Consider the following 26,752-nt stretch of genomic DNA (forward strand, 5'->3'; position numbering starts at 1 on the left):
TTTTTATTTTACTACATGAGTTGGTCCAATAATATTTAGATAAGCAATCCCCTTAGTATTGAATCATTTTTTATGTGACTGCTGGGTAAGAAAATGTTTAGTCTCAAGCTACTGATTTCTAGCATTTTCACCTTTTGATTTTATAAATATCACTGTGTATATTTTACTTTGATGTCATTAAATTAAAATTTAGCAAATCTCAGATTAATTTTCATTTGTATTATTATGTGATGTTCTATAAGATATAAACACATTGGCAGTAGTACTTTCACATACATAATTTACTGTGAAAAAAGAGATTATCTTAAATTTATATGAAATAAAATCCCCATCATACAATTTTGTATCCATCAGAAGAATCTTTATCTGCCTCATGATTTTGCATAGCAAATGTTTGTGGTACCTTCCCATATATTGTTTTGATAGTCTAATCACCATCTGTACAAACATTCACACACACGCACACACCTATGGCAAATAATCTTTTCTTTGAGTTGACCCTTTGCACTTGTATTTCCCCCTTAATCTTGTTGCTGATGAATATCTTCGTGCCTAAGGATTTTGTAGATAACCCAGTAGAAAATATTAAAAATCAGAAAGGCTAATGGAAAGCAGGCTCGGGAGACAGTGTCAATCTTCTTGGCTCGATCAATAAACACCTTCCTCATTTCATCAGGACTTTTGGGCATTACCTGGACAGAATGGTTGGGGCCCTTTGCCGTCATCCCATCTTTTGCCGAGAGACATGGTCCCATCCCATAGGTTGTGAAGCTGAATCGACTTTCCCTTACCTCATCATCCTATCATTAAAAAAAAAGATATAAGAAAACACTTAAATATTGGACTAGAACATGTGTAATAGGCATTTTAGAATCACGAATTTTCTGAAGATCAGTATCAGCATAATATAATAAAAATATAATTGAAGTACATAAAGATGAGCAGCTTTCATTTTCCACATCTGAGTTTTACTGACTTAGCCAGGTATATCATGTAGCTATATCCACTAAAATCGTATAACTCTTTAATGATATGCTTCAAGGAAATTAAACATTCTAGTACTGGCTCCATAATGCTACAGCAATTAAATAATTAGAACAAGAAAATACTAAAATAGTATATTTTATATGTTAATGAACTGGATTATTTTATACTGTGTCTTTAAAAGAGTAAATTAATATATTATGTCCGAAGAGAAAATGTCATGATTATTGACAAAAATTTTCATTTCAAAGCTGCAAACATTTTAATATTTGATTTACATAAGTTCATATTACTTCATTTGAAAATACTGTCTGTTTCAACAACTCTGCTTCATTCTTGTTATCCCCATGGCTACTTTTGTTTGATACTAGCCCATTTGGAAGACTATAATATATAGGTCATGCATTCTACCTTTTATCCAACTCATTTTCAGATAAAATTAAAATTTATTAAGTTGAAATTATAAATAATATTTCAGTTCATAAAGAAAATGTAATTTTTATGTTCGTTTGCTCTACAGCCAGACGGGTTATCCATTATACCACTGGACCTGCACAATTTTTTTGTTCTTAAAAGTGTTAAAAGTCTCTCTTAAATGTTGCATATTGATACATGAAGAGAAAACAAAAATTAAAAAGTAATTAGATGTGGAAAATTATGATTAGATAATTTACTAGTTAATAACAAGTTTCATTAAAGGATATTTGGATTTAATGCTTTTAAAAAATGTAATAGATGACTAACAAATAGTTTCTTGCTGTTAAAATTGAAGGTTTAAAATGTGACTAAAATATTATTTAACTTGATATGACATAGAAGAATTCAGAGGGGAAGGGAATGTAGGGAAACACAGAGAGGAAGAGAGAGAGAGAGAGACCTACAGCACTGCTTCACTGCTCACAAATATTTTCCATTGCAGATGGAGACTCAGGGCCTGAATCTGGACAGATTCTTGTATATGAGAATTTGTGTGCTCAGGCAGGTGTGCCACCACCTATCCCCTAAAATGTGATTTTAATAAAGTTAAAACTTTCCTCTTATGAAGTTAATTTAGATGGAAATAATAGAGATAAAAGTAATTGGTTGCTTTAAGTCTTTGAAAAATTATTTGAAGTCAATAGAAATAGGTTTTATAAACAGTATATAACAGTGAGAAAATGAAATGCAGAAATCATAATAAATTGGGAAAATTAGATGACTAATGTTAATATAGAAATATATAAAATTGTTTAAATTAAGTAGTTCTACCTGAAAAATAAAAATGTGATTATTGGAAAACGTTTCATGTGTGATATGTATAACAATTAAATTTTGAGAAAACATATCTGAAATAAAAGCTAACTCAAATTACATGTAACTACTGTTGCAATTTTATGAAAAACAGAAATAGATTTTCCAGTGGTCTTAAATAAGGATGCTTATCTATACTGGCAATTTCCTTAACATCCATGGAAATTTGAAGGCTAAATTGTTGTTTGTTTCAGATTTCTTATAGCTTAAAAAGTGTGGGCATACAAGAAATTAAACTGGTCTTCTGTAGGTACCGAAATAATATTCTTACAGTTTTGTTTATCATGCTGCTATTTTCATTCCATAAGGAAAATACAACTCACCTGAGTCAACTGTACATTTTTATATGCAAACCAACTGAATGTTGAAGTACAAAGTTGCCTCTGAGCTCCATTAACCCATGTGTCTATAACTCTCTGATGATCATTTACAACAAAGTGTGGACATATCAGTTGAACTCATTGGGAAGCTGATTATAAAAATGCTGATTTCAGGTCTTTAGTTGTTGTGTTTAATTTAGAATTCATTTATTACCATTCCAGCCATCTGTTCAGGGGAATTTATTATTTTCAAATCTTTAAAGACACATAATAGTCATTTCAAAATATAGGCTGAGGGAGTCGGGCTGTAGCGCAGCAGGTTAAGCGCAGGTGGCGCAAAGCACAAGGACCGGCATAAGGATCCCGGTTCGAACCCCGGCTCCCCACCTGCAGGGGAGTTGCTTCACAGGTGGTGAAGCAGGTCTGCAGGTGTCTGTCTTTCTCTCTCCCCTCTCTGTCTTCCCCTCCTCTCTCCGTTTCTCTCTGTCCTATCCAACAACAACAACAATAATAACTACAACAATAAAACAACAAGGGCAACAAAAGGGAATAAATACATAAAATAAATATTAAAAAATTTAAAAAAATCTAAAAAAACACAACAAAATATAGGCTGCTCTCTTACAAGTATATAAACTTTATTTATTTATTTATTTATTTATTTATTTATTTTAATGAGGGAGCTACAGAGAGTGACTAGAGCACTGCTCAGCTCTGGCTGATGGTAATGCTGAGGATTAAATTTGGGATTGTAGGTCTTAAGGCACAAAAGTCTTGTATAATCATTGTGCTATCTCCCCATTTTTATAAAATTTAAGCTATAATATTAAGTGAACACTTTTTTTCTTAACTGCATCTTTTCATATAACTGACTGGACAAAGAGTTTACATCTGCAGGACTGCTGAAAATAAACTCTGTTCTTCCAACAGTATTTCCTTAAAAACAATAAATAGACATACAACTGATTTTCCCCCTCTCATATTAATTAACTAGTGATTTATATGTCTACATTTTGCTAGGAGTGTACATAAACACCATTCCCACCACCAAAAGACTGTGACCTATCCCTCCCATCCACTCCCACTGCCCACTGGCCCAGCTGCATGTCTACCCCTCACCACAGGATTTTTACATTGGTAAACTGAATCTTTTTAATATATAGGCTGTGTATTTGATAAGCGGACTCTCTCAAAAGCCTAGACCAAGTAGATTAGAAGCATCCAATAATACAGCTATATACAAGATACTGGATACTGTACAGCAAACCCTAACAAAAGGACTTTTCAAAGTTAACCCAATTACCAAATAATGTGATGATAACATTAGCTATCGATTGTCTTTTTGAACCCTAAGACAGCAGGAACCTCACATCTCCACTATAGAACCCCTACTTCCCCCAGTCCTGGAACCCTTGGATAGGGCCCACTTCCCCGTATGCGTCTCCCAATCCATACCAAATAATATTGCATTCGCCGATCACAACCTAACCAATGCATTGATTGCCACCTCAACATGCTTCAGCTCAGACTGTGTCCAGAGACTTCACGAGTGGAATGACAACCCTTCAGCTTCATTACTCGGGTGAGACCTTTCCTTTTATAGTACACTCTAATTTCATCTCAGGTGGTTCACTTTCTAACAAAGTCCCATAACCTAGATATACACCAGTTTCTGTGAGAGAGAGCTTATGTTCACACGTATCCATAAACTACTGCAAAATATATACCTGAAAGCAGAAGTACACTAGAGTTTGTAGTGAGTACCTACCTAACGCTTATTCTCCACTATTCCAAGCTTGGGATCCATAACTGCTCAACAATTTGTTTGGCTTCGTATGTTAACTCTCTTTTCAATCACCAGGTTCCAGATGTCACCAGGATGCTGGCCAGGCTTCCCTGGATTAAAGACCTCACCAATGTGTCCTGGAGCTCTGCTTCCCCAGAGACACACCCTACTAGGGAAAGAGAGAGGCAGACTGGGAGTATGGACCGACCAGTCAACGCCCATGTTCAGCGGGGAAGCAATTACAGAAGCCAGTCCTTCTACCTTCTGCAACCCTCAATGACCCTGGGTCCATGCTCCCAGAGGGCTAGAGAATGGGAAAGCTATCATGGGAGGGGGTGGGTTATGGAGATTGGGTGGTGGGAATTGTGTGGAGTTGTACCCCTCCTACCTTATGGTTTTGTTCATTAATCCTTTCTTAAATAAAAAATTAAAAAATAAATAAAAAATAAAACAACCCCCCCAAAAAAAAACAATAAATAGCACCTAGTGTTTTCTGAGATTGATTTTCAGTTTCTGCCCTTGAGACCATCCTATTTATTCTTCTGTTTCTGACTTATTTTACTTAACATGATTTCTTCAAGCACCATCCAAAATAGGCTGAAAATGGTGAAAACACTAAGTAGAACTTGGATTGGAGTTGGTATATTGCACCAAAGTAAAAGACTCTGGGGTAGGTTGAGGGGAGAGTTCAGGTCCTGGAATATCATGGCAGAGGACTTAGTAGGGTTTGAATTGATATGTGGAAAACTGGGAAATATTGTGCATGTACAAACTATTGTATTTAGTTTTGACTATAAAACATTAATCAAATTAAACACACACACACAATAGCACTTGTATATCAATGTTCAAGTGTAGGAGATGAAATTCAGGTAGTTACAGTGAAGGGCATTTCTGTGTGGAGATGGGTTTTAATGTGGTGACCTGAAGGTCTTTCACCTATGTGACTAAATGCTGTTATACAAGTTTGGTAGGAAATAAAATCTGTGGTTTCTTACATAGCATGACTTTGTCCATGGCAACTGTATTTACATACCCATGTGCATCAGGAATAAAAACAAGTTGTTCTCTTGAGTTACCACTGGGTCTCCTAATAAGTTATAGATGTCCTATCTAATGTTTTGCTGGCCTCACAAGTGCTGATCTCAGTAAATTTTCCTATAGGTCAATGTCCACTATATTTAGAGGTCCTGATAAACAATTTGAACTTATAGTCTCAGCAGGAGTGACAGAAACTGACTTGATTCTCAGATCTGTTCAATCTCAATATGACCAAAAGTCCCAGGAGGAAGTTCCAATGAAAATATAATATTTATCTGCACTGGACCTGAGGAAGCAAAATCCGCAGAGGACAATAACTGGGATGAGTCATATGATTGGAATATGGGAGACTTAGACTTATTCCCTATTGAATCAGAAGACAAATATTCAAGCCAGGGAATCCTTGGATTCCCACATAGATATGATGGGCCTAGTCCTCTAATAGATCCCTCTCTCCACCATCACTGGTAACTTCCATTAGGAACATCATCATAAACCTTCTTGTGGGCCTCTCTAGGATTTTGCCCTCCCTTTAGAGCAGCAATGACAGGAACTGTCCCACTCTCTGTAGGGAGACTGGGTCACCCTACTCTGCCATTTGAGGAAGACTGGTTCAGAAATGAGTGTGGGGCAATGTTTCTAGCTGTCATCATGGACTGAGAGCTCAAACATTAATTAACATTGGCTCCTGTGCTATAAATCTACATGGGCCTTAGGTCAGATGTATGAGATAAAGTTAATAGTGTTTATATACTGTCCTCATGTTTGGGAGCTACTCTTCACCCTAATCCAACTTTCTGACCCTATTCTTTGACATCATTTTCCCAGACAATATTTTTAGTTCACCTGCATGTTACGTACTAGGCTCAGGCCAAAATTAATAAAGTCATGGGGCCCTTGGAACGTACCTAAAACAGACTTCCTACCTTCTTCCCACCCAATGATCTAAAATTTCACCTGCTCTTTTCCTAGTTTTTGGTTCCTGTTCATTAAACAATTTGTTCTGTTTTATAGCATACCACCTTTCAGCCAGCAAGTTGCAGACACTACCATGATGCCATCCTGACCATTCCAGATTATTAGCACTCACCAATGTGTCTTGGAACCTCACCTCTCCAGAGCTCTAACCCACTATGAAAAGATAACGACAGGCTGGAGTATGGATCCACCTGCCAACGTCCATGTCCAGCAAAGAAACTATTATAGAAATCAGACCTTATACCTTCTGCATCCCACAAAGAATTTTGGTCCATTCTCTCAGAGGGATAAACAATAAGGAAGCTTCCCATGGAAAGGAGGGAGCATAGAACTCTGGTGGTGCAAACTGTGTGAAATTGTACCCTGGCTATCTTACCATCTTGTTAATCATTATTAAATTACTACTACTAATAAAAAAGAAACAAAGTGTTGAAACTGAAGGGAAGTAGTTCCAGATACAATTAATACATTGTCTCCTATTATTTGGTCATTCTTGTGAAACCAAAGCCACTTGGGGGAAAAGGAATGGAGAGCAAGTAAAGCACACAGCAACATGACCTTAGCAGAAGAGGAAAAGAATAATCCAGATGGAACTTGGGAGGACATTGCACTTAACCTCAGTGTGACTCTGAAAACTTAATGAAATGACATTGTAAAATTCTGATGAAGCATGGTGCTGTCAAACAGAAATAAAACATGAACCACAAATGAAAGTCACTCCAGTACATGTCATTGTTATATTTAGCTGCATCTTAAATTGTAGCAATTTAAGAGAAGTGGTAAAATTTACTTTAGTGTTATGCTATTTTTTTTTCTTTTTCTCTCTTTGATGGTGTGTCCAACTTGATCATGTGGGATTTCATTGCTCAGAGACAGACTTTTTTTTATCATTCTTTTTGTTTTAGAGATAAAGAGACACCATGATTTTATGGTAGATCTTAAGCCTCAACCACACAAATGGCAAGGCTTATGCCCTACAAAGCGAGCTATCATCACTACTTAATATGCAATTTCTATAATTGAGCTATGTCATAAGTATTATTTATCTGTTTATTTTAATATGACACTGGGAAATGAACTCGGGACCTTAGACATTTGAGATACTGCAAAGCAGCATGCCCAGTTCACTTTTCTAATTTTCATTTATTTAATTTATTTTTTTTGAGAGAAAGGCAGGTAGAAAGAATGACATACTGGGGGAGTTGAGCAGTAGCACACTGCGTTAAGCACACATAGTACAAAGTGCAAGGACCTGCACTAGATCCCTGTTTGAGCCCCTGGCTCCCCACCAGCAGGAGGGTCTCTTCACAAGCAGTGAAGCAGGTCTTCAAGTGTCTATCTTCTCTCTCTCCCTCTCTGTCTCCCCTCCTCTTTTAATTTCTCCCTGTCCTACCCAATAAAAAACGGGAAAAAAAGATGTCTGTCAGGAGCAGTGGATTCATAGTGCAGGCACCAAGCCCTGTAGTTAACCCTGGAGGAAAAAGAAAAAAGAGAGAGAGAGACCTCACAGCACTACTGCATCATCCATGGAATTGCTGTGTGTACATCTACATGCTCCTACTCGGTATCAGGTCTTGAATCAGACCCTTGTGTGTGGGTTAGCATTACCCAGACCTCCTAAAAACTATTTAAACATTTATTTAAGAAAATTTTACATAATTTTATACCATGTCTTTAAATTTTGTATTTATAGTTCATTATAAGACACATCTATTTAGATCCCATCTTTCTGGTGCTAAATTGCTAAGATAGTCAGTAGCTGCCACATTAAGTACAGCACTGGGTTGATTTGTGGAAATGTATCATCAGATATCTGAGCATTGCATGTTTTCCAGAATCTTAGGTTGCTTGACACAGGAGCAGACAGTCTATTAATTATTGTACACTATAGAATGAGGAAACAGGGAGTCGGGCTGTAGTGCATCCGGTTAAGTGCAGGTGGCACAAAGCACAAGGACCGGCGTAAGGATCCCAGTTCGAGCCCCCAGCTCTCCACCTTCAGAGGAGTCGCTTCACAAGCAGTGAAGCAGGTCTGCAGGTGTCTATCTTTCTCTCTTCTTCTCTGTCTTCCCCTCCTCTCTCCATTTCTCTCAGCCCTACCCAACAACAATGACAACAATAATAACTACAATAATAAAACAACAAGGGCATCAAAAAGGGAATAAATAAATATTTAAAAAAAGAATGAGAAAACAATGCTTAGTTTGAATACTAACTCCCAATTTTCTAGTTCTGCCATTCAGAAATTATGGGCAGGGGTTTAATCATTGCCCCCTTTTATAAGGGGTGAAACCTGAGGTAGTGTGAATCTATGCAGAGAAGGGAAAATATTCAGTTCTTTCACTGACATAAAATGGAACACCCTCTTGAGAAGCAGCTATATGAAGGTTGACCATATGACTATAAAAAATGAACCTACTCTGACCTAAACTCTGCTAAACACTAATTGGAGAGTCCCTTAGTCAAAGGTTCCCCATGAGCTTCTACTTCAGGGAAGGAAGTTGGGTATATATGTGATTATAGACACACTTATTCTTGCAACTACCATGATGGGTTTCACTGATGAAAGGAAAAGAAATCTGGGCTTTTGGAAATCATGATCACAGCCAGAGGTGAATCTATTAACTCTCTCTAAAGTCACTGTTAAGATACTAAGTGAACAGAATAAAAATTGATGGGATTCCTATGAACAACTTTTACAGCACATTGTCACCAGCTGGGAAGAAGGAAATCAGTGACACTTCTGACAGCTGCTTCCCTTAAGGAATCCTGCTAAATTTGCTTTTTTCACTTCAGAAGATAATCCAATGATGCCAGTGGGGAACAGGAACAAAAAGCATGGTCATGAGGCATGTCTGTGTGTGTGGGGGGGAGACAAGATTTACTGCATCTGTCAAGTAAATTGGAAAAAGAAGGACAGACTTGAAGGGCAGGGTCTGTTTGCCTAGTTCTAAGAGGGTTTCCAGGGTATTGCTGTGTTTAAACTTGATTTGACCTGGGCTGGCAAACACAACTTTAGTAGAATTATTAGATGACAGTACACAATGTACAGGAATACTTTTGGAGTGTTGGAAATCACTATAATGAACAAATAAGAAGCTGGAGTAGGGAATGATGTACTGATGCTATAGAAATTGATATCATATACCTCAAGGACATCTTTGATGAATCAAACCCAATTGCAAGGAAGACCAAAGCAGAAACAAACCAATGAGACTACATCAAATTGAAAAGCTTCTGCACATCCAAAGAAACTATTAAACAAACAGAGAGACCCCTCACAGAATGGGAGAAGATCTTCACATGCCAGACATCAGACAAGAAACTAATCACCAAAATATATAAAGAGCTCAGCAAACTTAGCCGCAAAAAAGCAAATGACCCCATCCAAAAATGGGCAGAGGAAATGAACAAAACATTCACCACAGAGGAGATCCAAAAGACTAACAAACATATGAAAAACTGCTCTAGGTCACTGATTATCAGAGAAATGCAAATAAAGACAACACTAAGATACCACCTCACTCCTGTAAGAATGGCATACATCAAAAAGGACAGCAGCGACAAATGCTGGAGAGGATGTGGGGACAGAGGAACCCTTTTACATTGCTGGTGGGAATGTAAATTGGTACAGCCTCTGTGGAGAGCAGTCTGGAAAACTCTCAGAAGGCTAGACATGGACCTTCCATATGACCCAATAATTCCTCTCCTGGGGTTATACCCCAAGGACTCCATAACACCCAACCAAAAAGAGGTGTGTACTCCTATGTTCATAGCAGCACAATTCATAATAGCTAAAACCTGGAAGCAACCCAGGTGCCCAACAACAGATGAGTGGCTGAGAAAGCTGTGGTATATATACACAATGGAATACTATGCAGCTATCAAGAACAATGAACCCACCTTCTCTGACCCATCTTGGACAGAGCTATAAGGAATTATGTTAAGTGAGCTAAGTCAGAAAGATAAAGATGAGTATGGGATGATCCCACTCATCAACAGAAGCTGACTAAGAAGATCTGAAAGGGAAACTAAAAGCAGGACCTGATCAAATTGTAAGTAGGGCACCAAAGTAAAAACCCTGTGGTGAGGGGTAGGCATGTAGCTTCCTGGGCCAGTGGGGGGTGGGAGTGGGCGGGAGGGATGGGTCACAGTCCTTTGGTGGTGGGAATGGTGTTTATGTACACTCCTAGCAAAATGTAGACATATAAATCAGTAGCTAATTAATATGAGAGGGGGGAAATCAATTGTATGTCTCAAAGTTTCTCAAAAGACAAACTGAATCTTTTTAATATATAGGCTATGTATTTGATATGCGGACTCTCTCAAAAGCCTAGACCAAGTAGATTAGAAGCTTCCAATAGCACAGCTATATACAAGATACTGGGTACTGTCCAGCAAACCATAACAAAGGGACTTTTCAAAGTTAACCCAATTAACAAATAATGTGATGATAATATTAACTATTGAGTGTCTTTTTGAACCCTAAGACAGCAGGAACCTCACATCTTCACTATAGAGCCCCTACTTCCCCCAGTCCTGGAACCCTTGGATAGGGCCCACTTTCCTGTATGCATCTCCCAATCCAAACCAAATAACATTGCATCTGCCGATCACAACCTAACCAAAGCAACGATTGCTACCTCAACATGCTTCACCTCAGAATGTATCCAGAGACTTCACGTGTGGAATGACAACCCTTCAGCTTCATTACTCGGGTGAGACCTTTCCTTTAATAGTACACTCTAATTTCATCTCAGGTAGTTCACTTTCTAACAAAGTCCCATAACCTAGATATACACCAGTTTCTGTGAGAGAGAGCTTATGTGCACACGTATCCATAAACTACTGCAAAATATATACCTGAAAGCAGGACTACACTAGAGTTTGCAGTGAGTACCTCCCTAACACTTCCTCTCCACTATTCCAAGCTTGGGATCCATGATTGCTCAACAAATTGTTTGGCTTCATATGTTAACTCTGTTTTCAATCACCAGGTTCCAGATGCCACCAGGATGCTGGCTAGGCTTCCCTGGATTGAAGACCCCACCAATGTGTCCTGGAGCTCAGCTTCCCCAGAGTCACACCCTACTAGGGAAAGAGAGAGGCAGACTGGGGGTATGGACCGACCAGTCAACGCCCATGTTCAGCGGGGAAGCAATTACAGAAGCCAGACCTTCTACCTTCTGCATCCCTCAACGACCCTGGGTCCATGCTCCCAGAGGGATAGAGAATGGGAAAGCTATCAGGGGAGGGGGTGGGTTATGGGGATTGGGTGTTGGGAATTGTGTGGAGTTGTACCTCTCCTACCTTATGCTTTTGTTCACTAATCCTTTCTTAAATAAAAAATTAAAAAAAAAAAGAAATTGATATCATGACATCACTAAAATTGAGGAGCTAAGATATAGCCAGTAGGTGTTACAGCTTCTAGCTAAGCATGTAATTGAAAAGTATGTGAGACATGAAGGTCTTCTCACATTTAACCTACCCCTAATATGGGGAAATTTCTCCTTCTCCTAATTTTTTTGAATATTTAAGTTTTTAATATTTATTTATTTATTCCCTTTTGTTGCCCTTGTTTTATTGTAGTTATTATTGTTGTTACTGTTGTTGTTGTTGTTTTTGATGTCGTCGTTGGATAGGACAGAGTGAAATGGAGAGAGGAGGGGAAAACAGAGGGAGAGAGAAAGATAGACACCTGCAGACCTGCTTCACTGCTTGTGAAGAGACTCCCCTGCAGGTGGGAGCTGGGGGCTTGAACCGGGATCTTTGAGCCTGTTCTTGTGCTTTGCTCCACCTGCGCTTAATCTGCAGCACTACCACCCAACTCCCTCCTTTTCCTAATTTTAATTAATTGTACTGAAATAAGAATTCATAGGATAACCTGCACCTTCATCTAGAGTAAGTATTAAACAGGATAAAATTCCAGAAAAATGACACAAAACCACTCAGATGATTAACTGAATGGTGGAAACAAGGGTACTAATCACTCATTATTTTCTTTGGAATAATTCTATTTGGTCTTTGTCAGAATTCACAAGTCTCACAGACTGACTGTTGACTATTAGAATTTGCTAAGATATTCCCAACCAATTCCCCTATGACAGACATCATGAAAACCATTTAAGAGTTTCAGGAGGATAAACAAGGTTATATGCTATGTTAAATTCAATCTAGATGTCCTGTTTAGTAAAATAATGTAAAATAAAGGTAAGTACAAAGAGACAACATGTGTCTTTTTGAGGAGTAAACAGAACTACCTTACTGTTGTTCCTAAGGAAAATTGTTTCTTCAGCTTATTTTTTTTTAACATATTAAAGACAATTTTATTCAACAAGCACTTCTGAATTCTTGGTACAAACACTGTAAGTACTGCCTTGGCTATTACAGAGTAGTACCAGAAGCAGAAGACACTGTCCTTACTTTTGCAAGGACATCACTTATATCTGTAAACTTTCATAATAGAAATGTTTGCAAATTCACATTAGAATAACCATTCTTATTATAAGAATAAATACTTTCTGACTTAGTTATTACTATGAGCTCTGACGGTGATTTTTGTAACCTGGTTGGAAAGAGTTAGGTTTTGATAACTGGTTAAAAATAAGTTAATTAAGGGGTAGGGTGGTAGTGCAACGGGTTAAGCGCCTGTGGAGCAAAGCTCAAGGACCAGCTTAAGGATCCCGTTTCAAGCCCCTGGCTCCCCACCTGCAGGGAAGTAGCTTCACAGGTGGTGAAACAAGTCTGCAGGAGTCTTTCTCTCCCCCTCCCTGTCTTGCCCTCCTCTCTCCACTTCTCTCTGTTCTATCTAACAATGAATGACATCAACAACAACAATAATAACCACAACAAAGTCTACAATAACAAGGGCAACAAAAGGAGGGGGAATAAAAGGCCTCCATAACCCTGGAGGCAAAAAAAAATAAAGTTAATTAATTATCACTAATAGATTCCTTTTTAAGCAAAGAGTCAGGACAGGTTTAGAAATTCAAGGTACATGTGACTAGACCAAAGTAAAGCTAAAATTCAGGGGCTTGATTTACTCATTTAGATGATGGAAATAGCCTGGGCCAATTATTAGTAAGAATTGACAAAGTGCAAATTACTTCTCTTTCTAAATCCTCGTATTTGAGAAAAGCAGCTTTAAAACAGGCAGATGCATTTAAAAAAAATGTTTTAATTTTTTTTATTAACAAAGCCATACGATAAGAGGTGTACAACTCCACACAATTTCTACCACCAGAACCCGCTATCCCATCCCCTCCCCTGATAGCTTTCCTATTCTTTAACCTTCTGGGAGTATGGACCCAAGGTCATTGTGGGATGCAGAAGGTGGGAGATCTGGCTTCTCTAATTTCTTCCCTACTGAAGAGATGCATTTTGGACTTCTGCTTGCCAACCTTTATCAAATGACTAGTCTATGGACTGAATTTGGAATTAGAACACACACAAATAATAAAATAAGAGACAGGCAATAGTTTAAGTTATCTCTTTGGGGCTTTAAAACCAGATGACAGTAGAGGTATTTGTAACTAGAACACATTAAGCTAGAGATTTTGAAAATAACTTAATAGTGGTAACTTAAGGTTGCTACTAGTAATTTAGACTAAAACTTTTCCCAATTTGAATGATTTTGAATGAGTTACTGGTGCTCTCTTAATCTCTCCTAGAAACATTTACTCAGGGTTCAGTGGTGGCACACGTGGTAAAGTGCACATGTAACTATGTGCAAGAACAAGGATTCAAGCCCCCAATCCCTATCTTCAGGAGGAAAACTTCACAAGTTGTGGAACAGTGTTGTAGGTGTTTTTCTCCCTTTTCTACCTTTCTTTATCTCTCTCTATCTTTATTGTTACCACTAAAAAAAAGGAAAAAAATTTTAAAAAGAGGGCCATTGGGAGTGGAAGCGTCTTCATGCAGACACTAAATTCCAGTGATAACTCCAGTGGAAAAAAAAAGAAAGAAAGGGAGAAAGGAAGAAAGAAGAGAAGAGTAGAGTATTAGAAATAAAACAGTTCTCCAAATTGAAGGATTGGAAATTATCAGGCTATATTTAGGTCTAAGCTATCTACTATGTCATGAGTGATGATGCCAAAGACATTTCAATGTGCTGGGGCAAGTAATTTGAGCAAAGTTTATTATGGATATGATCAGGTAGCCTATTTGACAATGAACCAGTGAGAAAATCTTTCATCGATTACCCCGAATGAATTAAATTTCATGATTCTTTTTCCACTGATGTCCAGTGGTGGCACACCTGATTCACAAATGGAAATTCCTACATGGAAGATCAGGACTCAAACCACACCTACAGTGGCATCAATAAATATAATTGAGCCAAGCAAAGTGAAGGTAAGTCTACATAATGGTCTTACTGAAAACAATATATTTAGCAGCATGAAAAGAGTTGGTCTGCTCTCAGAGCAGAATCTGGATATTCATAGACTCTTGGAACATTATTAGTGGTCTTCCTTATGATAAGAGAAAATGATCTTTGTTAAATAGACAATTAAAACTATCCAAAGATAGGAGATGCAATGCCTTTTAAAAATTCCAGGGTAGAATTGAATTAGGCCATGGAAATGCCCACCCAGTTGATTCAGAGGAGGATGAAAATACCAAGACAGATGGCTATCGATGTATCCATGGTATCAGGTCACATAGCAATGGAAAGAACTGTGAAATATTTATTTTGCTCCAATGTTGCCATTGATATGGTGAGAGTGTGTCCTGGTTATTAACAAGAAGAAAATTGTTTGAAAGTTGCCTTTTGTTTGAGTCTCCTGAGGACAATTACTAACACATAAATGGCAGATGGAATAGTTAGGATCTTTGCCCAGCGCTGTGGGAGGATTAAATAGATTTTGGCAGAAATAAACTAAATTATCATGGACTTTGATTATACTGTAACAGAGTCTGCAGCTGAAAAATAATACAAGTGGTTTGGAACAAGCCATTATCTAAAAGATAAATTATTTTTATGAAAGATTAAGAGAGAGGCTTGAACACTATTCAACTCTGGAATCTGGCAATGCCAGGGATTAATCTTGGGGCCTCTGAGACCTCAGGCACATAAGTCCTGTGCTCTGAGGTTGAGGCATCTTTCTGGTCTAGAACAAGCCATGTGTATATCAGTTAAGGTTCCTGGAATATAATTAATTGGGCAAAAGAACACATTTAATTATGGTTATTGATGCCAAGAATAGAGTAAAAATAAATATCACATCCCATTCACCACAGAGTAGGGTTTTTAAATAGAAATTAGTGTGAGTTACTAAAATATTTGCTGTTGAAGATGATCAGGAAACAAACATCTGGCTAGTTCACTAGATAAGCCTGTGTGTGGATCACGAGTGGCGGTAAGTAGGAATGCCTTTAGATTGTTTGTGGAACCTTGTAGTAGAAGTATTGGGGGGAGGTGAATACTCTGTCATTCCCTTCCCCAGGTTTTGCTTTGTGTTAGCAGATACAGTGGTCCTGGACTCACAAATTTATTTTTATTTTCTGGTTGAAAGGATTATTACTGCTTCCATTACCATAGTAATTTCATTAAACAAAGAAGTCACCCATGCCCTGTGTAGGCCAGGAGACCAAAAATCCTGTCTTTTTTAGTATCTTGGAAATCTGCCAAATATATGAGAAGACTTGATCTGTTGACAGTACTTCTTTCTAACTTTCTTTATCATAAAATCAATGACATATGACATATGGCATGGCATGGCAGTTATTTCTTCCTTGAAAGGTTGCTTCCTCAAACCAGTAATCAGAGTTATGGTGCACTATTAAACAAAGCTATTTTACATTTGGATATCAGTTTTAATAGAAAATGACACCTTTCAACTATTTATACTTAATCATTTTCACTTAGCACTGGTCCATTATCAACACTGTCAGCAACTTTCATAATTACCATGATTTTCTGTGAATGCAACAATGATAGTTTAGACTAGGACAATGTTTCTCCATATTACAACTGTCTCTGAATTACTGGGAGTAATTACAGACATCCTTTTCTGCATCTCAATTGCAAGAATTCTTACTCACTAGTATTTAGGTTTCTCCCAACAATCTGCATTCCCACTGAGCTCTCTAGGTGATAATAATTCACAGTCAAGTTGCAGAGACAAGTTTCCAATAAACACTGCAGCTGGCTAAGTCAGCTCTGCTAAATTCTTAATTACTCTAACATGTTCTTCTTCTTCTTTTTTTTTTCAATAGCGGCTTATATAAACATAGTCTGTAAAGTCTTTTGAGTTACTACTGAATCGCTACTTTATTTTCTTTTTTCCTCACCCCCTACTTCATTTTCTAATGATTCCTGTTTTTTGTTAAGGTTATTTCTTGGTAAAGCTATATATAAAATGCTGTCTAACAGATATATAACTACATCTAATTTATTTTGCTGCAAAGTGATGAAATATACATAATATTCCAAAATGAATTTTAGTTATGTAAGAAGAGACATGAGAAATTTAAATATACATGCTGAAGGAGAGATAGGTAGATGATGTGGAGGTGATTGTTAGTCAAAATGAAGGAGGAAGAAGTGGTAGAACCCTATAAGGGAATACAAAAAGTAAGTAAATAAAAAGAAAGATAAAAATACTTTCAGAAGGATGTAAACACCAAATTAAAGACATTCAGGGTATTATATATGAAAAGAAAGATGACAAAAAGCAACATAAGATGTACAGAAGATTTTAAAAGTACTAGAGAGAAGAGCTTGTCCTCACTGTAGACCAGCAATTGTTGGGATTGCCCACTCTCCATAGGGAGACTGGGTCAACCTATTATGCCTCTCAAGGAAGACTGGTCCTGAAATGAGTGCACCCTAGAATGTTCCTAGCAATGGCCATGCAGTGTGAGCCTAGACTGACAGAGCTTACCCAGGCTCCTGTGCTATATGGGCCCTAGTTCAGATCAATGGACTTAACAGTTAATGGTATTTATATACTCTTCTCATATCTGAGAGCTACTCTCTGCCCTAATCTAGCTTTCTAGTTCTATTTTCAACTCTGAAAGCATTATCCCAGATAATATTTTTAGTTCACTCACATGCTAGCTATCAGGCTCAGGCACAAATTACTAAAGTGAAGGGCCATATAGAACATACCTAGATCTTCTTACTCAACTTCTGTTGATGAGTGGGATCATCCCATACTCATCTTTATCTTTCTGACTTAGTTCACTTAACATAATTAGAAAGAAAGAATATCTGAAAGGGAAACTAAAAGCAGGACCTGATCAAATTGTAAGTAGGGCACCAAAGTAAAAACCCTGTGGTGAGGGGTAGACATGCAGCTTCCTGGGCCAGTGGGGGGTGGGAGTGGGTGGGAGGGATGGGTCACAGTCTTTTGGTGGCCGGAATGGTGTTTATGTACACTCCTAGCAAAATGTAGACATATAAATCAATAGTTAATTAATATGAGAGGGGGAAAATCAGTTGTATGTCTCAAAGTTTCTCAAAACACAAACTGAATCTTTTTAATATATAGGCTGTGTATTTGATATGCGGACTCTCTCAAAAGCCTAGACCATGTAGATTAGAAGCATCCAATAGCACAGCTATATACAAGATACTGGATACTGTACAGCAAACCCTAACAAAAGGACTTTTCAAAGTTAACCCAATTACCAAATAATGTGATGATAACATTAACTATCGATTGTCTTTTTGAACCCTAAGACAGCAGGAACCTCACATCTCCACTATAGAGCCCCTACTTCCCCCAGTCCTGGAACCCTTCGATAGGGCCAACTTTCCCGTATGCATCTCCCAATCCATACCAAATAATATTGCATCCGCCGATCACAACCTAACCAATGCAACGATTGCCACCTCAACATGCTTCACCTCAGACTGTGTCCAGAGACTTCACGTGTGGAATGACAACCCTTCAGCTTCATTACTCCGGTGAGACCTTTCCTTTTATAGTACACACTAATTTCATCTCAGGTGGTTCACTTTCTAACAAAGTCCCATAACCTAGATATACACCCGTTTCTGTGAGAGAGAGCTTATGTTCACACGTATCCATAAACTACTGCAAAATATATACCTGAAAGCAGAAGTACACTAGAGTTTGCAGTGAGTACCTCCCTAACACTTCCTCTCCACTATTCCAAGCTTTGGATCCATGATTGCTCAACAATTTGTTTGGCTTCGTATGTGAACTCTCTTTTCAGTCACCAGGTTCCAGATGTCATCAGGATGCTGGCCAGGCTTCCCTGGATTAAAGACCCCACCAATGTGTCCTGGAGCTCAGCTTCCCCAGAGACACACCCTACTAGGGATAGAGAGAGGCAGACTGGGAGTATGGACCGACCAGTCAAGGCCCATGTTCAGCGGGGAAGCAATTACAGAAGCCAGACCTTCTACCTTCTGCAACCCTCAATGACCCTGGGTCCATGCTCCCAGAGGGATAGAGAATGGGAAAGCTATCATGGGAGGGGGTGGGTTATGGAGATTGGGTGGTGGGAATTGTGTAGAGTTGTACCCCTCCTACCTTATGGTTTTGTTCATTAATCCTTTCTTAAATAAAAAATTAAAAAAAAACATACCTAGAAAAGACTTCCCAGCTTCTTCTCACACAATGATTCCTAGTTTCATTTGCCCTGATCCTACCTTTAGGTGCTTGTTTATTGAACACTTTGCTTTATATTATACTGCCTTTCATCCACCAACTTGCAGATACTACTGTAACATCATCCTGACCTCTCTGGACAGAGGACAATGAGTCTCGGAACCACACCTCTCCAGAGCCTTACTCCACTAAGGAAAGAAAGAAACAGCCTGGGGGAATGGATAGACCTGAAAAAGTCCATGTTCAGCAGAGAAATGATTACGGAAGCCAGATCTTTCACCTTCTGCACCCATATGGAATTTTGAACAATATTCCCAGGGGTAAAGAATAGAGAAACTTCCAATAGAGGGGATAGGACATGCAACTCCGTGTGGAATTGTACCCCTGTTATTTTACAATTAATAACATGTATATTTTTGTAACTTAATTAGAAATAAATACTATTTGAAAATATCTATATATCTACTCCTATTCAGATTACCAGGTTCAGCCCTGCATATCTTCCAATATCAGATAATACTGGACATGTACAGAGTGGTATGACAGTAGACTATACATCTATTTCTATTATAGTATGTGATTTTTTTTCAGTGTCATCTCATAATTATGGAATGAACAACAAGTGTGAAAGGAAGTAAATGAATCTTAGTTAACTTTAGAAAGTCACTCGGAAGCATGTGAGGTCAGACTGTGTCTAAACTATATTACTTTATGAAATATTTTTTAAAAAACATATTTCAGTGGTCCAGGAGGTGGCACAGTGGGTAAAGCACTGGACTCTCAAGCATGAGGTTCTGAGTTTGATCCCTGGCAGCACATGTACCAGAGTGATGTCTGGTTCTTTCTATCTTCTCCTATCTTTTCCATTAGTAGATAAATACAATATTTAAAAAAAAATTCAGAGGGAACAGAACTCTGAAAATATCTGTGCTTAAAATTAAATGTAAATATTTTGCATGAAACAATTAAATCCTGACAGTTTTTTTTTTTTTTTTTTGGTAAAGAGGATGTAATTTTTTTTTACCTTCTTTGTATCAGAATTATTCAAAGTGAATTTGAAATCATTGGAAAGCTACATATTTTTAATTATATTTCAAAGAAATTTGTGGAGAATTTTTACTTATGGAAAGACTATTTTGTACTCTAGAATGCAGCATAAACCAACTTTAATTGGTAACTTTGCTTATTAATTTGATGGCACTGGACGCCACATCCTTCTATCAATGGAGCCTCATCCTTTCAACCCTAATCATGCACATATACATATGCATTTATATTTATCTGAATTCTATGGAGCTGACAAAAAGTCCAGAGAAGAAAAATCAATTAATGGTAAGTTTTTATAAGTCATTTAAATACTTAAAAAATAAAGTAGATATATTGCACCAAAGTAAAAGACTGGGCTGGGGGGGAAGGGTTCAGGTCCTGGAACATCATGGCAGAGGAGTACCTAGAGAGAGGGCTTAATTGTTATGTACAAAATTGAGAAATGTTACACCTGTACAAACTACTGTATTTCACTGATGACTGTAAAACATTAACTCCCCCCCCCAAAGAAAAAAATAAAGTAGCATACAAATACAGAGGTAAAATAATTTTTAAGTCTTTACACTTAAAAGTCCAACTTCAGTCAATGATACCTTTATTTAAAATACTACTTTACTCAGTGAAATTCCAATGTGGACATTCCTTCTGAAACCCAGGAGTAATAGTTTGTTCTAATTTCATCTATGTTCATAAGTAAAATTTCATGCCCAACAGTAGTAGGGAGCTATAGGTATTAGAACACTGAATGAGTGTCTTCTGTCAGCATACAACCACGTCATGACAATGCAATGAAGAAGCAGCTACATGGAAAGCATTAAAGCCATTCAACAATATTAATATCTTCCAAAAAATGACATGGGCTCATAAATATTTTGGAGTATCTTTGTAATTCTCCAGAACTAGACATTACACATGATAAAGAAACTTCTATTCAAAATACCCTTCATCATGCAGACACCCACAAATAAACAGCAGCAGGGGGGACAAGCACCAATGGAGCAGTGAGGAGTAAGCACACGGCAAGCTCTGACAGTGTGGGGTGGGGAAATTTGAATGTAAAAGAAACTTGAATTCCTTCACAATAGAAGAAATTTTATCAGTACCTTAAGAAAGGAATAGTCAGGTATGGCAGATTAAAGACCTGTGCTTAAGCCAAAGCTGAACTGTTAAAGCTTTTCTAGGAATGATATCTGCATAGCATAAGGTCTCCTGTTTTAACAAACTTTCTGTAATGAGGCTCTTTATTTACTTTGCTTTTTTCATCAAATGAGAGTGCTAAAAAATATATAAAGCAGAGTCCTTGAATATAAAGGGCTTTGAACCAACTTTTAAACTTCTTGATTATGTTGATCTAAGAGATTTAGAATGATCATAATGTTTTGAGCCAAAATCATGTAGTTTTTAAAAAATAAACTCATTAGACCAGAGGTTATAATGCTGAGAAAAATAGCACCCAAAAAGCCAAAAGCCAAAATTTGCATTATAATTTGAAACAAAGAAATGCTTATAATTTCTAAAGAATACATTTGTATTTTCATATTGTTTCTTTTAAAAATAAATATCCATTCACTCACGGTTGGTGAGACAAACTTAGTTTTTCATCCTAGCTCTTTTAACATTGTTTTGTAAAGCAGTATTTTATTGAATACATTTCATTTATACTAAATCTTCCTTCAGCATTTACTGTTTAAGTTACTGGAAATTTAAATATTTCCTCTTCCAGAGAAGCTACTGCATTTGATTATGCAAAGTCATACAGATATTTAAAACATTTACAGTTAGGAGAATCAAGTAAAAGCAACTGTATTATGTGAAATCATTCTTTTTCTCCCAAGGATGGAGTGGCTATGTTGTGGACAAACAGGGAATTTTAGTAGCAAAAAAAAAACCTGTTGAATAATTATTTACTGCCATATTAAGTAAATTAATTATTTTAAATAATTCGAAATCTGATATCTATTATGAATTTGAAATTATTTCATAATCATCTATCATGTCTATTTACCTAATATTTCTTTTCTCTTTATTTTAATTTTTTGTTTTATTTACTTATTTATTATTGGATAGAGACAGAAATTGAGAGGGGAGGGGAAGATAGAGAGGGAGAGATACAGAGAGACACTTGCAGCCCTGCCTCACCACTTGTGAAGCTTTCCCCCTGCAGGTGGGGATCAGGGGCTTGACCTGGATCCTTGCACACTGTAATGTGTATGCTTACTCAGTTGCACCACAGCATGCCTCCCCCCATGTTTCTGTTCTCAACAGAAGTGTGTAGTAAAAATTATCAGGGCAGGCAGGGAGTTCTTTTCTTTCTTTCTTTCTTTCTTTCTTTCTTTCTTTCTTTCTTTCTTTCTTTTTCTTTCTTTCTTTCTTTCTAATACTTCCCCTTCTTAGTGCCAAACCTCATGCTAATGATATTTCTCTGCTTCCTTTGGTTTTCTTTTTGTTCAGTTAGAGAAACCAAAAGACATGGGAGAGACAAGGAAAAAGGTCATTACACCAAAGCTCTCTTGAGTGCCATAGTATATGCCCTGCCCAGTAATCCCTCTCTCTGGTCCTAGGGAAGAGGCTTTATTTTTAATGTTCAAATCATTATTGGCTGGAAATAATGATTTAAAAAACAGTTTTTGATACAAGTATGGTTTCTAATCTCCCTGTGAATAAGTGCACACCACGACCAGCAATAACTGAGGTCTTCACCACCATTTGTGTGCAAAGTCCTTTGGAGGTATTCTTAAACACAATTTGTCCCAGAAAAATTAGTTTAGTAGACAGGGCCATTTATACATGATTTCTCAAACTAAATCCTTGACTTTAGTAGAATTATGTTCAACTACTCAATGCTTCCTAGGGCTCTTCCAGTCAAGAGACTAATGCATTTTACTATAGACCATTTAAAATATGTGGCTGTTGACTTGGACATGTGTCCTTATGATCTCTTTTTAAATAAATGTTTCACAGGATGCCACTATCAAAACAAAAGCCATTAATTTTTTATCATATATACATTAATTTATTTGTCTTTATTATTATTTTTCACCAGCACACTATTCGGCTCTGGTTTATGGTGGTCCAGGGGCTTAAACTTGAAACTTTGGAACTTCAGGCATGAAAATCCCTTGCATAACCACTATCCTATTTACCCCTGTCCTATAAGTTCACTTATTATCTACATAATTGAACATTAAGAATTCTAAATATATATAAATCTGACCTTTACTTTTATCTCATTTTAAAGTTTGTAATTCTGACAAGGGGGAATGTTTTGAGAACCTACTTGTATAAATAAATTATTCACCTACTTTGAAATAATTTTGTCTAACTATATGATGGATCATTTATTCACCTACTTTGGAACAATTTTGTCAAAGTATATGATGGATCATTTATTCTACAGAGATTATTGTTAAGATATATGTGGTAGTTATATTTAATATATTTTGAAAATTATTGTGATTCATCAAATAACTCAGCCAGTAAATGGCAGGATAGTCTAAAAACACATTTATGATGTGAGGGAAGTCATAGGAAGTTTTTAGCTCAAGAAAATATCATTCTTAATTGAATGGAGATGGTTGCTTGGTTTTAAGTATGCAAGGGGCTGTGTTTCCCCACCAAACACTGCCTGGGTGCAGAATACACTGTCTTCTTTTTATCGTTATCATCAGTATTATTATTTTATCAGTGACTACATTCCTCTATTTACAGTCAAAAAAGTGAATTTACCGTGTCTGAAAAACGGTAAAACTTCTCCAATGCAAAAGCTTCTGTCTGTGAGAAAGGAAAGTGGACCAAGAGGAATTGAGAAGCCAGAGAATCAAGTCATATATAACTATATATAATTGTACAGTACATTTTGATTTCATATATCATTTTAACACATATAAGTAAAGTAAACCAACAGATTTTCTCATATACAAGGTACCACAACCAAAGTCTGAAACTAACTAAAAATGTGAACCTTTTTTGTACTTAATACTGATTGCAATATATGTTCCTTTGGTAGTTCAGCTAGTGGTTAGCAAAAAAAAAAAAAAGGTATTTTACTACTTTGTATTTCTATATTTTCCTAGAGTGTCAATCACGGGAAATATTAATTTTGCTGCCTTTTTATGAATTAAAGAATAAGATATCAAACATTCTTATCTCAGTGCTCTAAAAGGGAGAGCTAGTTAGACAAGGCTTTATTTGTTTATCTATTTATTTTGAAATAAGAACCAGAATTGAATGTTTAAACTTGTCATCTATTATGTGTTATCTGTTAGATAATGTGGCTGCTTGATGTGTGATCAGGTATAGAAAATATCTGATCCTTTATAAAGAATAGGAAAGTTATCAGGGAAGGGGATTGGATACAGAGGTCTGGTCGTGTGAATTGTATGAAATTGTATCCCTCTTATCTTATGGTTTCGTCAATACTTCCATTTTATAAATGAAAAATAAAAAAGAATAAAACATATTACCATAAAAAAGAAAATACCTGATGTAGACATTGTGGAATTACTACTAATTTATAGTGTTTACAGCATATACTTAATGTATTCTAAAATGTATAGGAAGGAGGAAAATGTTTGAGAAATGGAAACTTAAGTATTACCTTACTTCTAGTTATTATTCAAAGGAAAGGTTGTCTTGATCAATTGCTCATAGGCAAGAAAGCTAAACATTTCACTTCCATGGTACAGGACTTCTTGCCATTTATACTGTTTATATCAATGCCAGGGACCAAGTGAGAATGAGAACAAATAGATGTACAGAGGAAGAAAGAATGAAAAGAACGGAAGTAACTGAGAGATAGCTCATCAGGTAGGACACATTTCTTGCCATGTATGCCAACTGGGTTCAAAGCCCAGCACCACATGGGAGCAAAACATCACGGGAAGATCTAGTGCTATGATATCTCTCCCCCTGTCTAACTCACTATTTGAAATAAAACAATGAGTAAAACAATGAAAAATATCAGCCTTTTTCTGTCTCTCTGTCTCCGTCTAATAAAATAAAATTTTTAAAAGATGGAGAAAAAAAAGTTGTTGCATTAAGGTGAAGATTCCATGACTAGAAAGGATCTAAATAAATAAATTTCATATATAAAAAGAAAGTATCCATGAAAGGTTCACATAATTCTATATGGATAGCATAGTATTAATGAACAAGTAAAATTTGATGGAAATAATGAAAGGATTAAGCAAAAAAGGAACAATTTTCATAGTTATATTTGATGATATATGTCAAACTAAGAAAACACTAATATTAGAAGGAAGAAATTATATTTTGTTAATTTTAGAGAAAAATAATATCACTTCAGCGAGCACATTGAAAAGAAATGAATAACTTTTGTATAAACTCCGATGAGCTTTGTGATGTGAAATTAGATTTATCATTTTCATCCTGTAGTTATTTTGATAATTTAAATTTCAAATGAACAAAACCAAAAAGATAAGATGTCACTTTGTTCTCAGTCTCCATTTCCAGTCTGCACATCTCTATCAAATACAATATTTTGCCGTAAAAAGTTGATATCCTAGTGAACTCAAGGTATTCAGCTGCTTACTTTATTTTTTTTCTTTCGTCGAAATCTCAGAAGTTCTTTGTGTTGTCTTGATACAAAGTTTACAGCTGCATATTCCAGAAGTGCTGAAAACACAAAAAGAAGGCATACTGCCATCCAAATGTCAATTGCTTTGACATATGAAACCTAGAAGAAAGAACAACAACAAAAATTTGACTTGCTTCTTCCATTGGAACACCACTAAATTTCTGATTCTAAATTACAACATTTACATTCTTAGAAGAATAAAAATAAATAATACGAACATTTATTTTACTTAAACATAATTGTTCAGGAGTTAACTTGATAAGATTTAACTATTGGTTGCTCATATATTAAAACTTGTATGCTTTGGGCTATGATTTTCTTAATGTAGTACTAGTCCAAACGGATGACAAAAAATCAATAAAACATAAGTAAACCTTAGTATAGCATATTATAGCCTTCCCCAAAGTATAATGTGACATACAAGTAAAGATACTGCTTTTCTACCTTTCGTTCCATAATTTTATTAATATTTTAAAGCAAGTTTAACCTTATAGAAATGTTGTAAGAACATTAAAAAGAATTATCAGATTTCCTATTTGTACTAGATCGCATTTATCTTTTTATCTCTTCTGTTTCTCTCTCTACCTATCATTAACTGATCTATACATGAATCAAAGCTTCACACAGGTTTCTCTAACTCCAGTTCAACACCAGAGGGTTTATTCTAGGTGTAACCCTTTCCAGACATTTTAACATATTCTAAGATGGTGAGAAACTTAACTCTCCTTTCACTATGTGTTTATTATTATTATTACTATTATTTGTCATATATTTAGCTAATATCTTAATACTGCTGGTTATAACACCTTTTTGGTTCTGTCCTTGTACTGGAAGGCTCCACGGACTGTTTTGTTCCTGACTATTTCCCTGACTTGTAGACAAATTTTTGATCTTAAAGAAATATTATTTACTATAACCATAAAACTACTAAGTGCTCTTATCAGTTTACTAAAAGTTACTGTTATAGTCCTTAGAACCACTTATGAAAATACTCTAATTTAAAAAATAATTATTTATTAAAATAATAAAGAAATAAATAGGGAGAGACAAGGAGAGAGAACTAGAGCATTACTGTAGCACATATGATGCTGGGCAAGGAACTTGGGGCTTCATGCTTTTAAATCCA

At 36.5% G+C, this 26,752-nt stretch overlaps 1 protein-coding gene across 1 annotated transcript in view; it reads right to left on the reverse strand.

Annotated features, from left to right (window-relative positions):
- Positions 1–359: 359 nt before the first annotated feature.
- GLRA3 (glycine receptor alpha 3) overlaps positions 360–26,752 on the reverse strand; it is a 200,032-nt gene continuing 173,639 nt past the window's right edge. The window contains exons 8-10 of the mRNA XM_060184514.1: positions 25,582–25,725; positions 23,757–23,801; positions 360–800 (exon numbers count right to left, since the gene is read on the reverse strand). Of these exons, the coding sequence (XP_060040497.1) occupies positions 522–800; positions 23,757–23,801; positions 25,582–25,725 (468 nt within the window). The 3' untranslated portion in view covers positions 360–521. The remainder of the gene's footprint in view (positions 801–23,756; positions 23,802–25,581; positions 25,726–26,752) is intronic.

The sequence above is a fragment of the Erinaceus europaeus genome, chromosome 2 (assembly GCF_950295315.1).
Source record: "Erinaceus europaeus chromosome 2, mEriEur2.1, whole genome shotgun sequence".
Lineage (NCBI taxonomy): Eukaryota > Metazoa > Chordata > Mammalia > Eulipotyphla > Erinaceidae > Erinaceus > Erinaceus europaeus.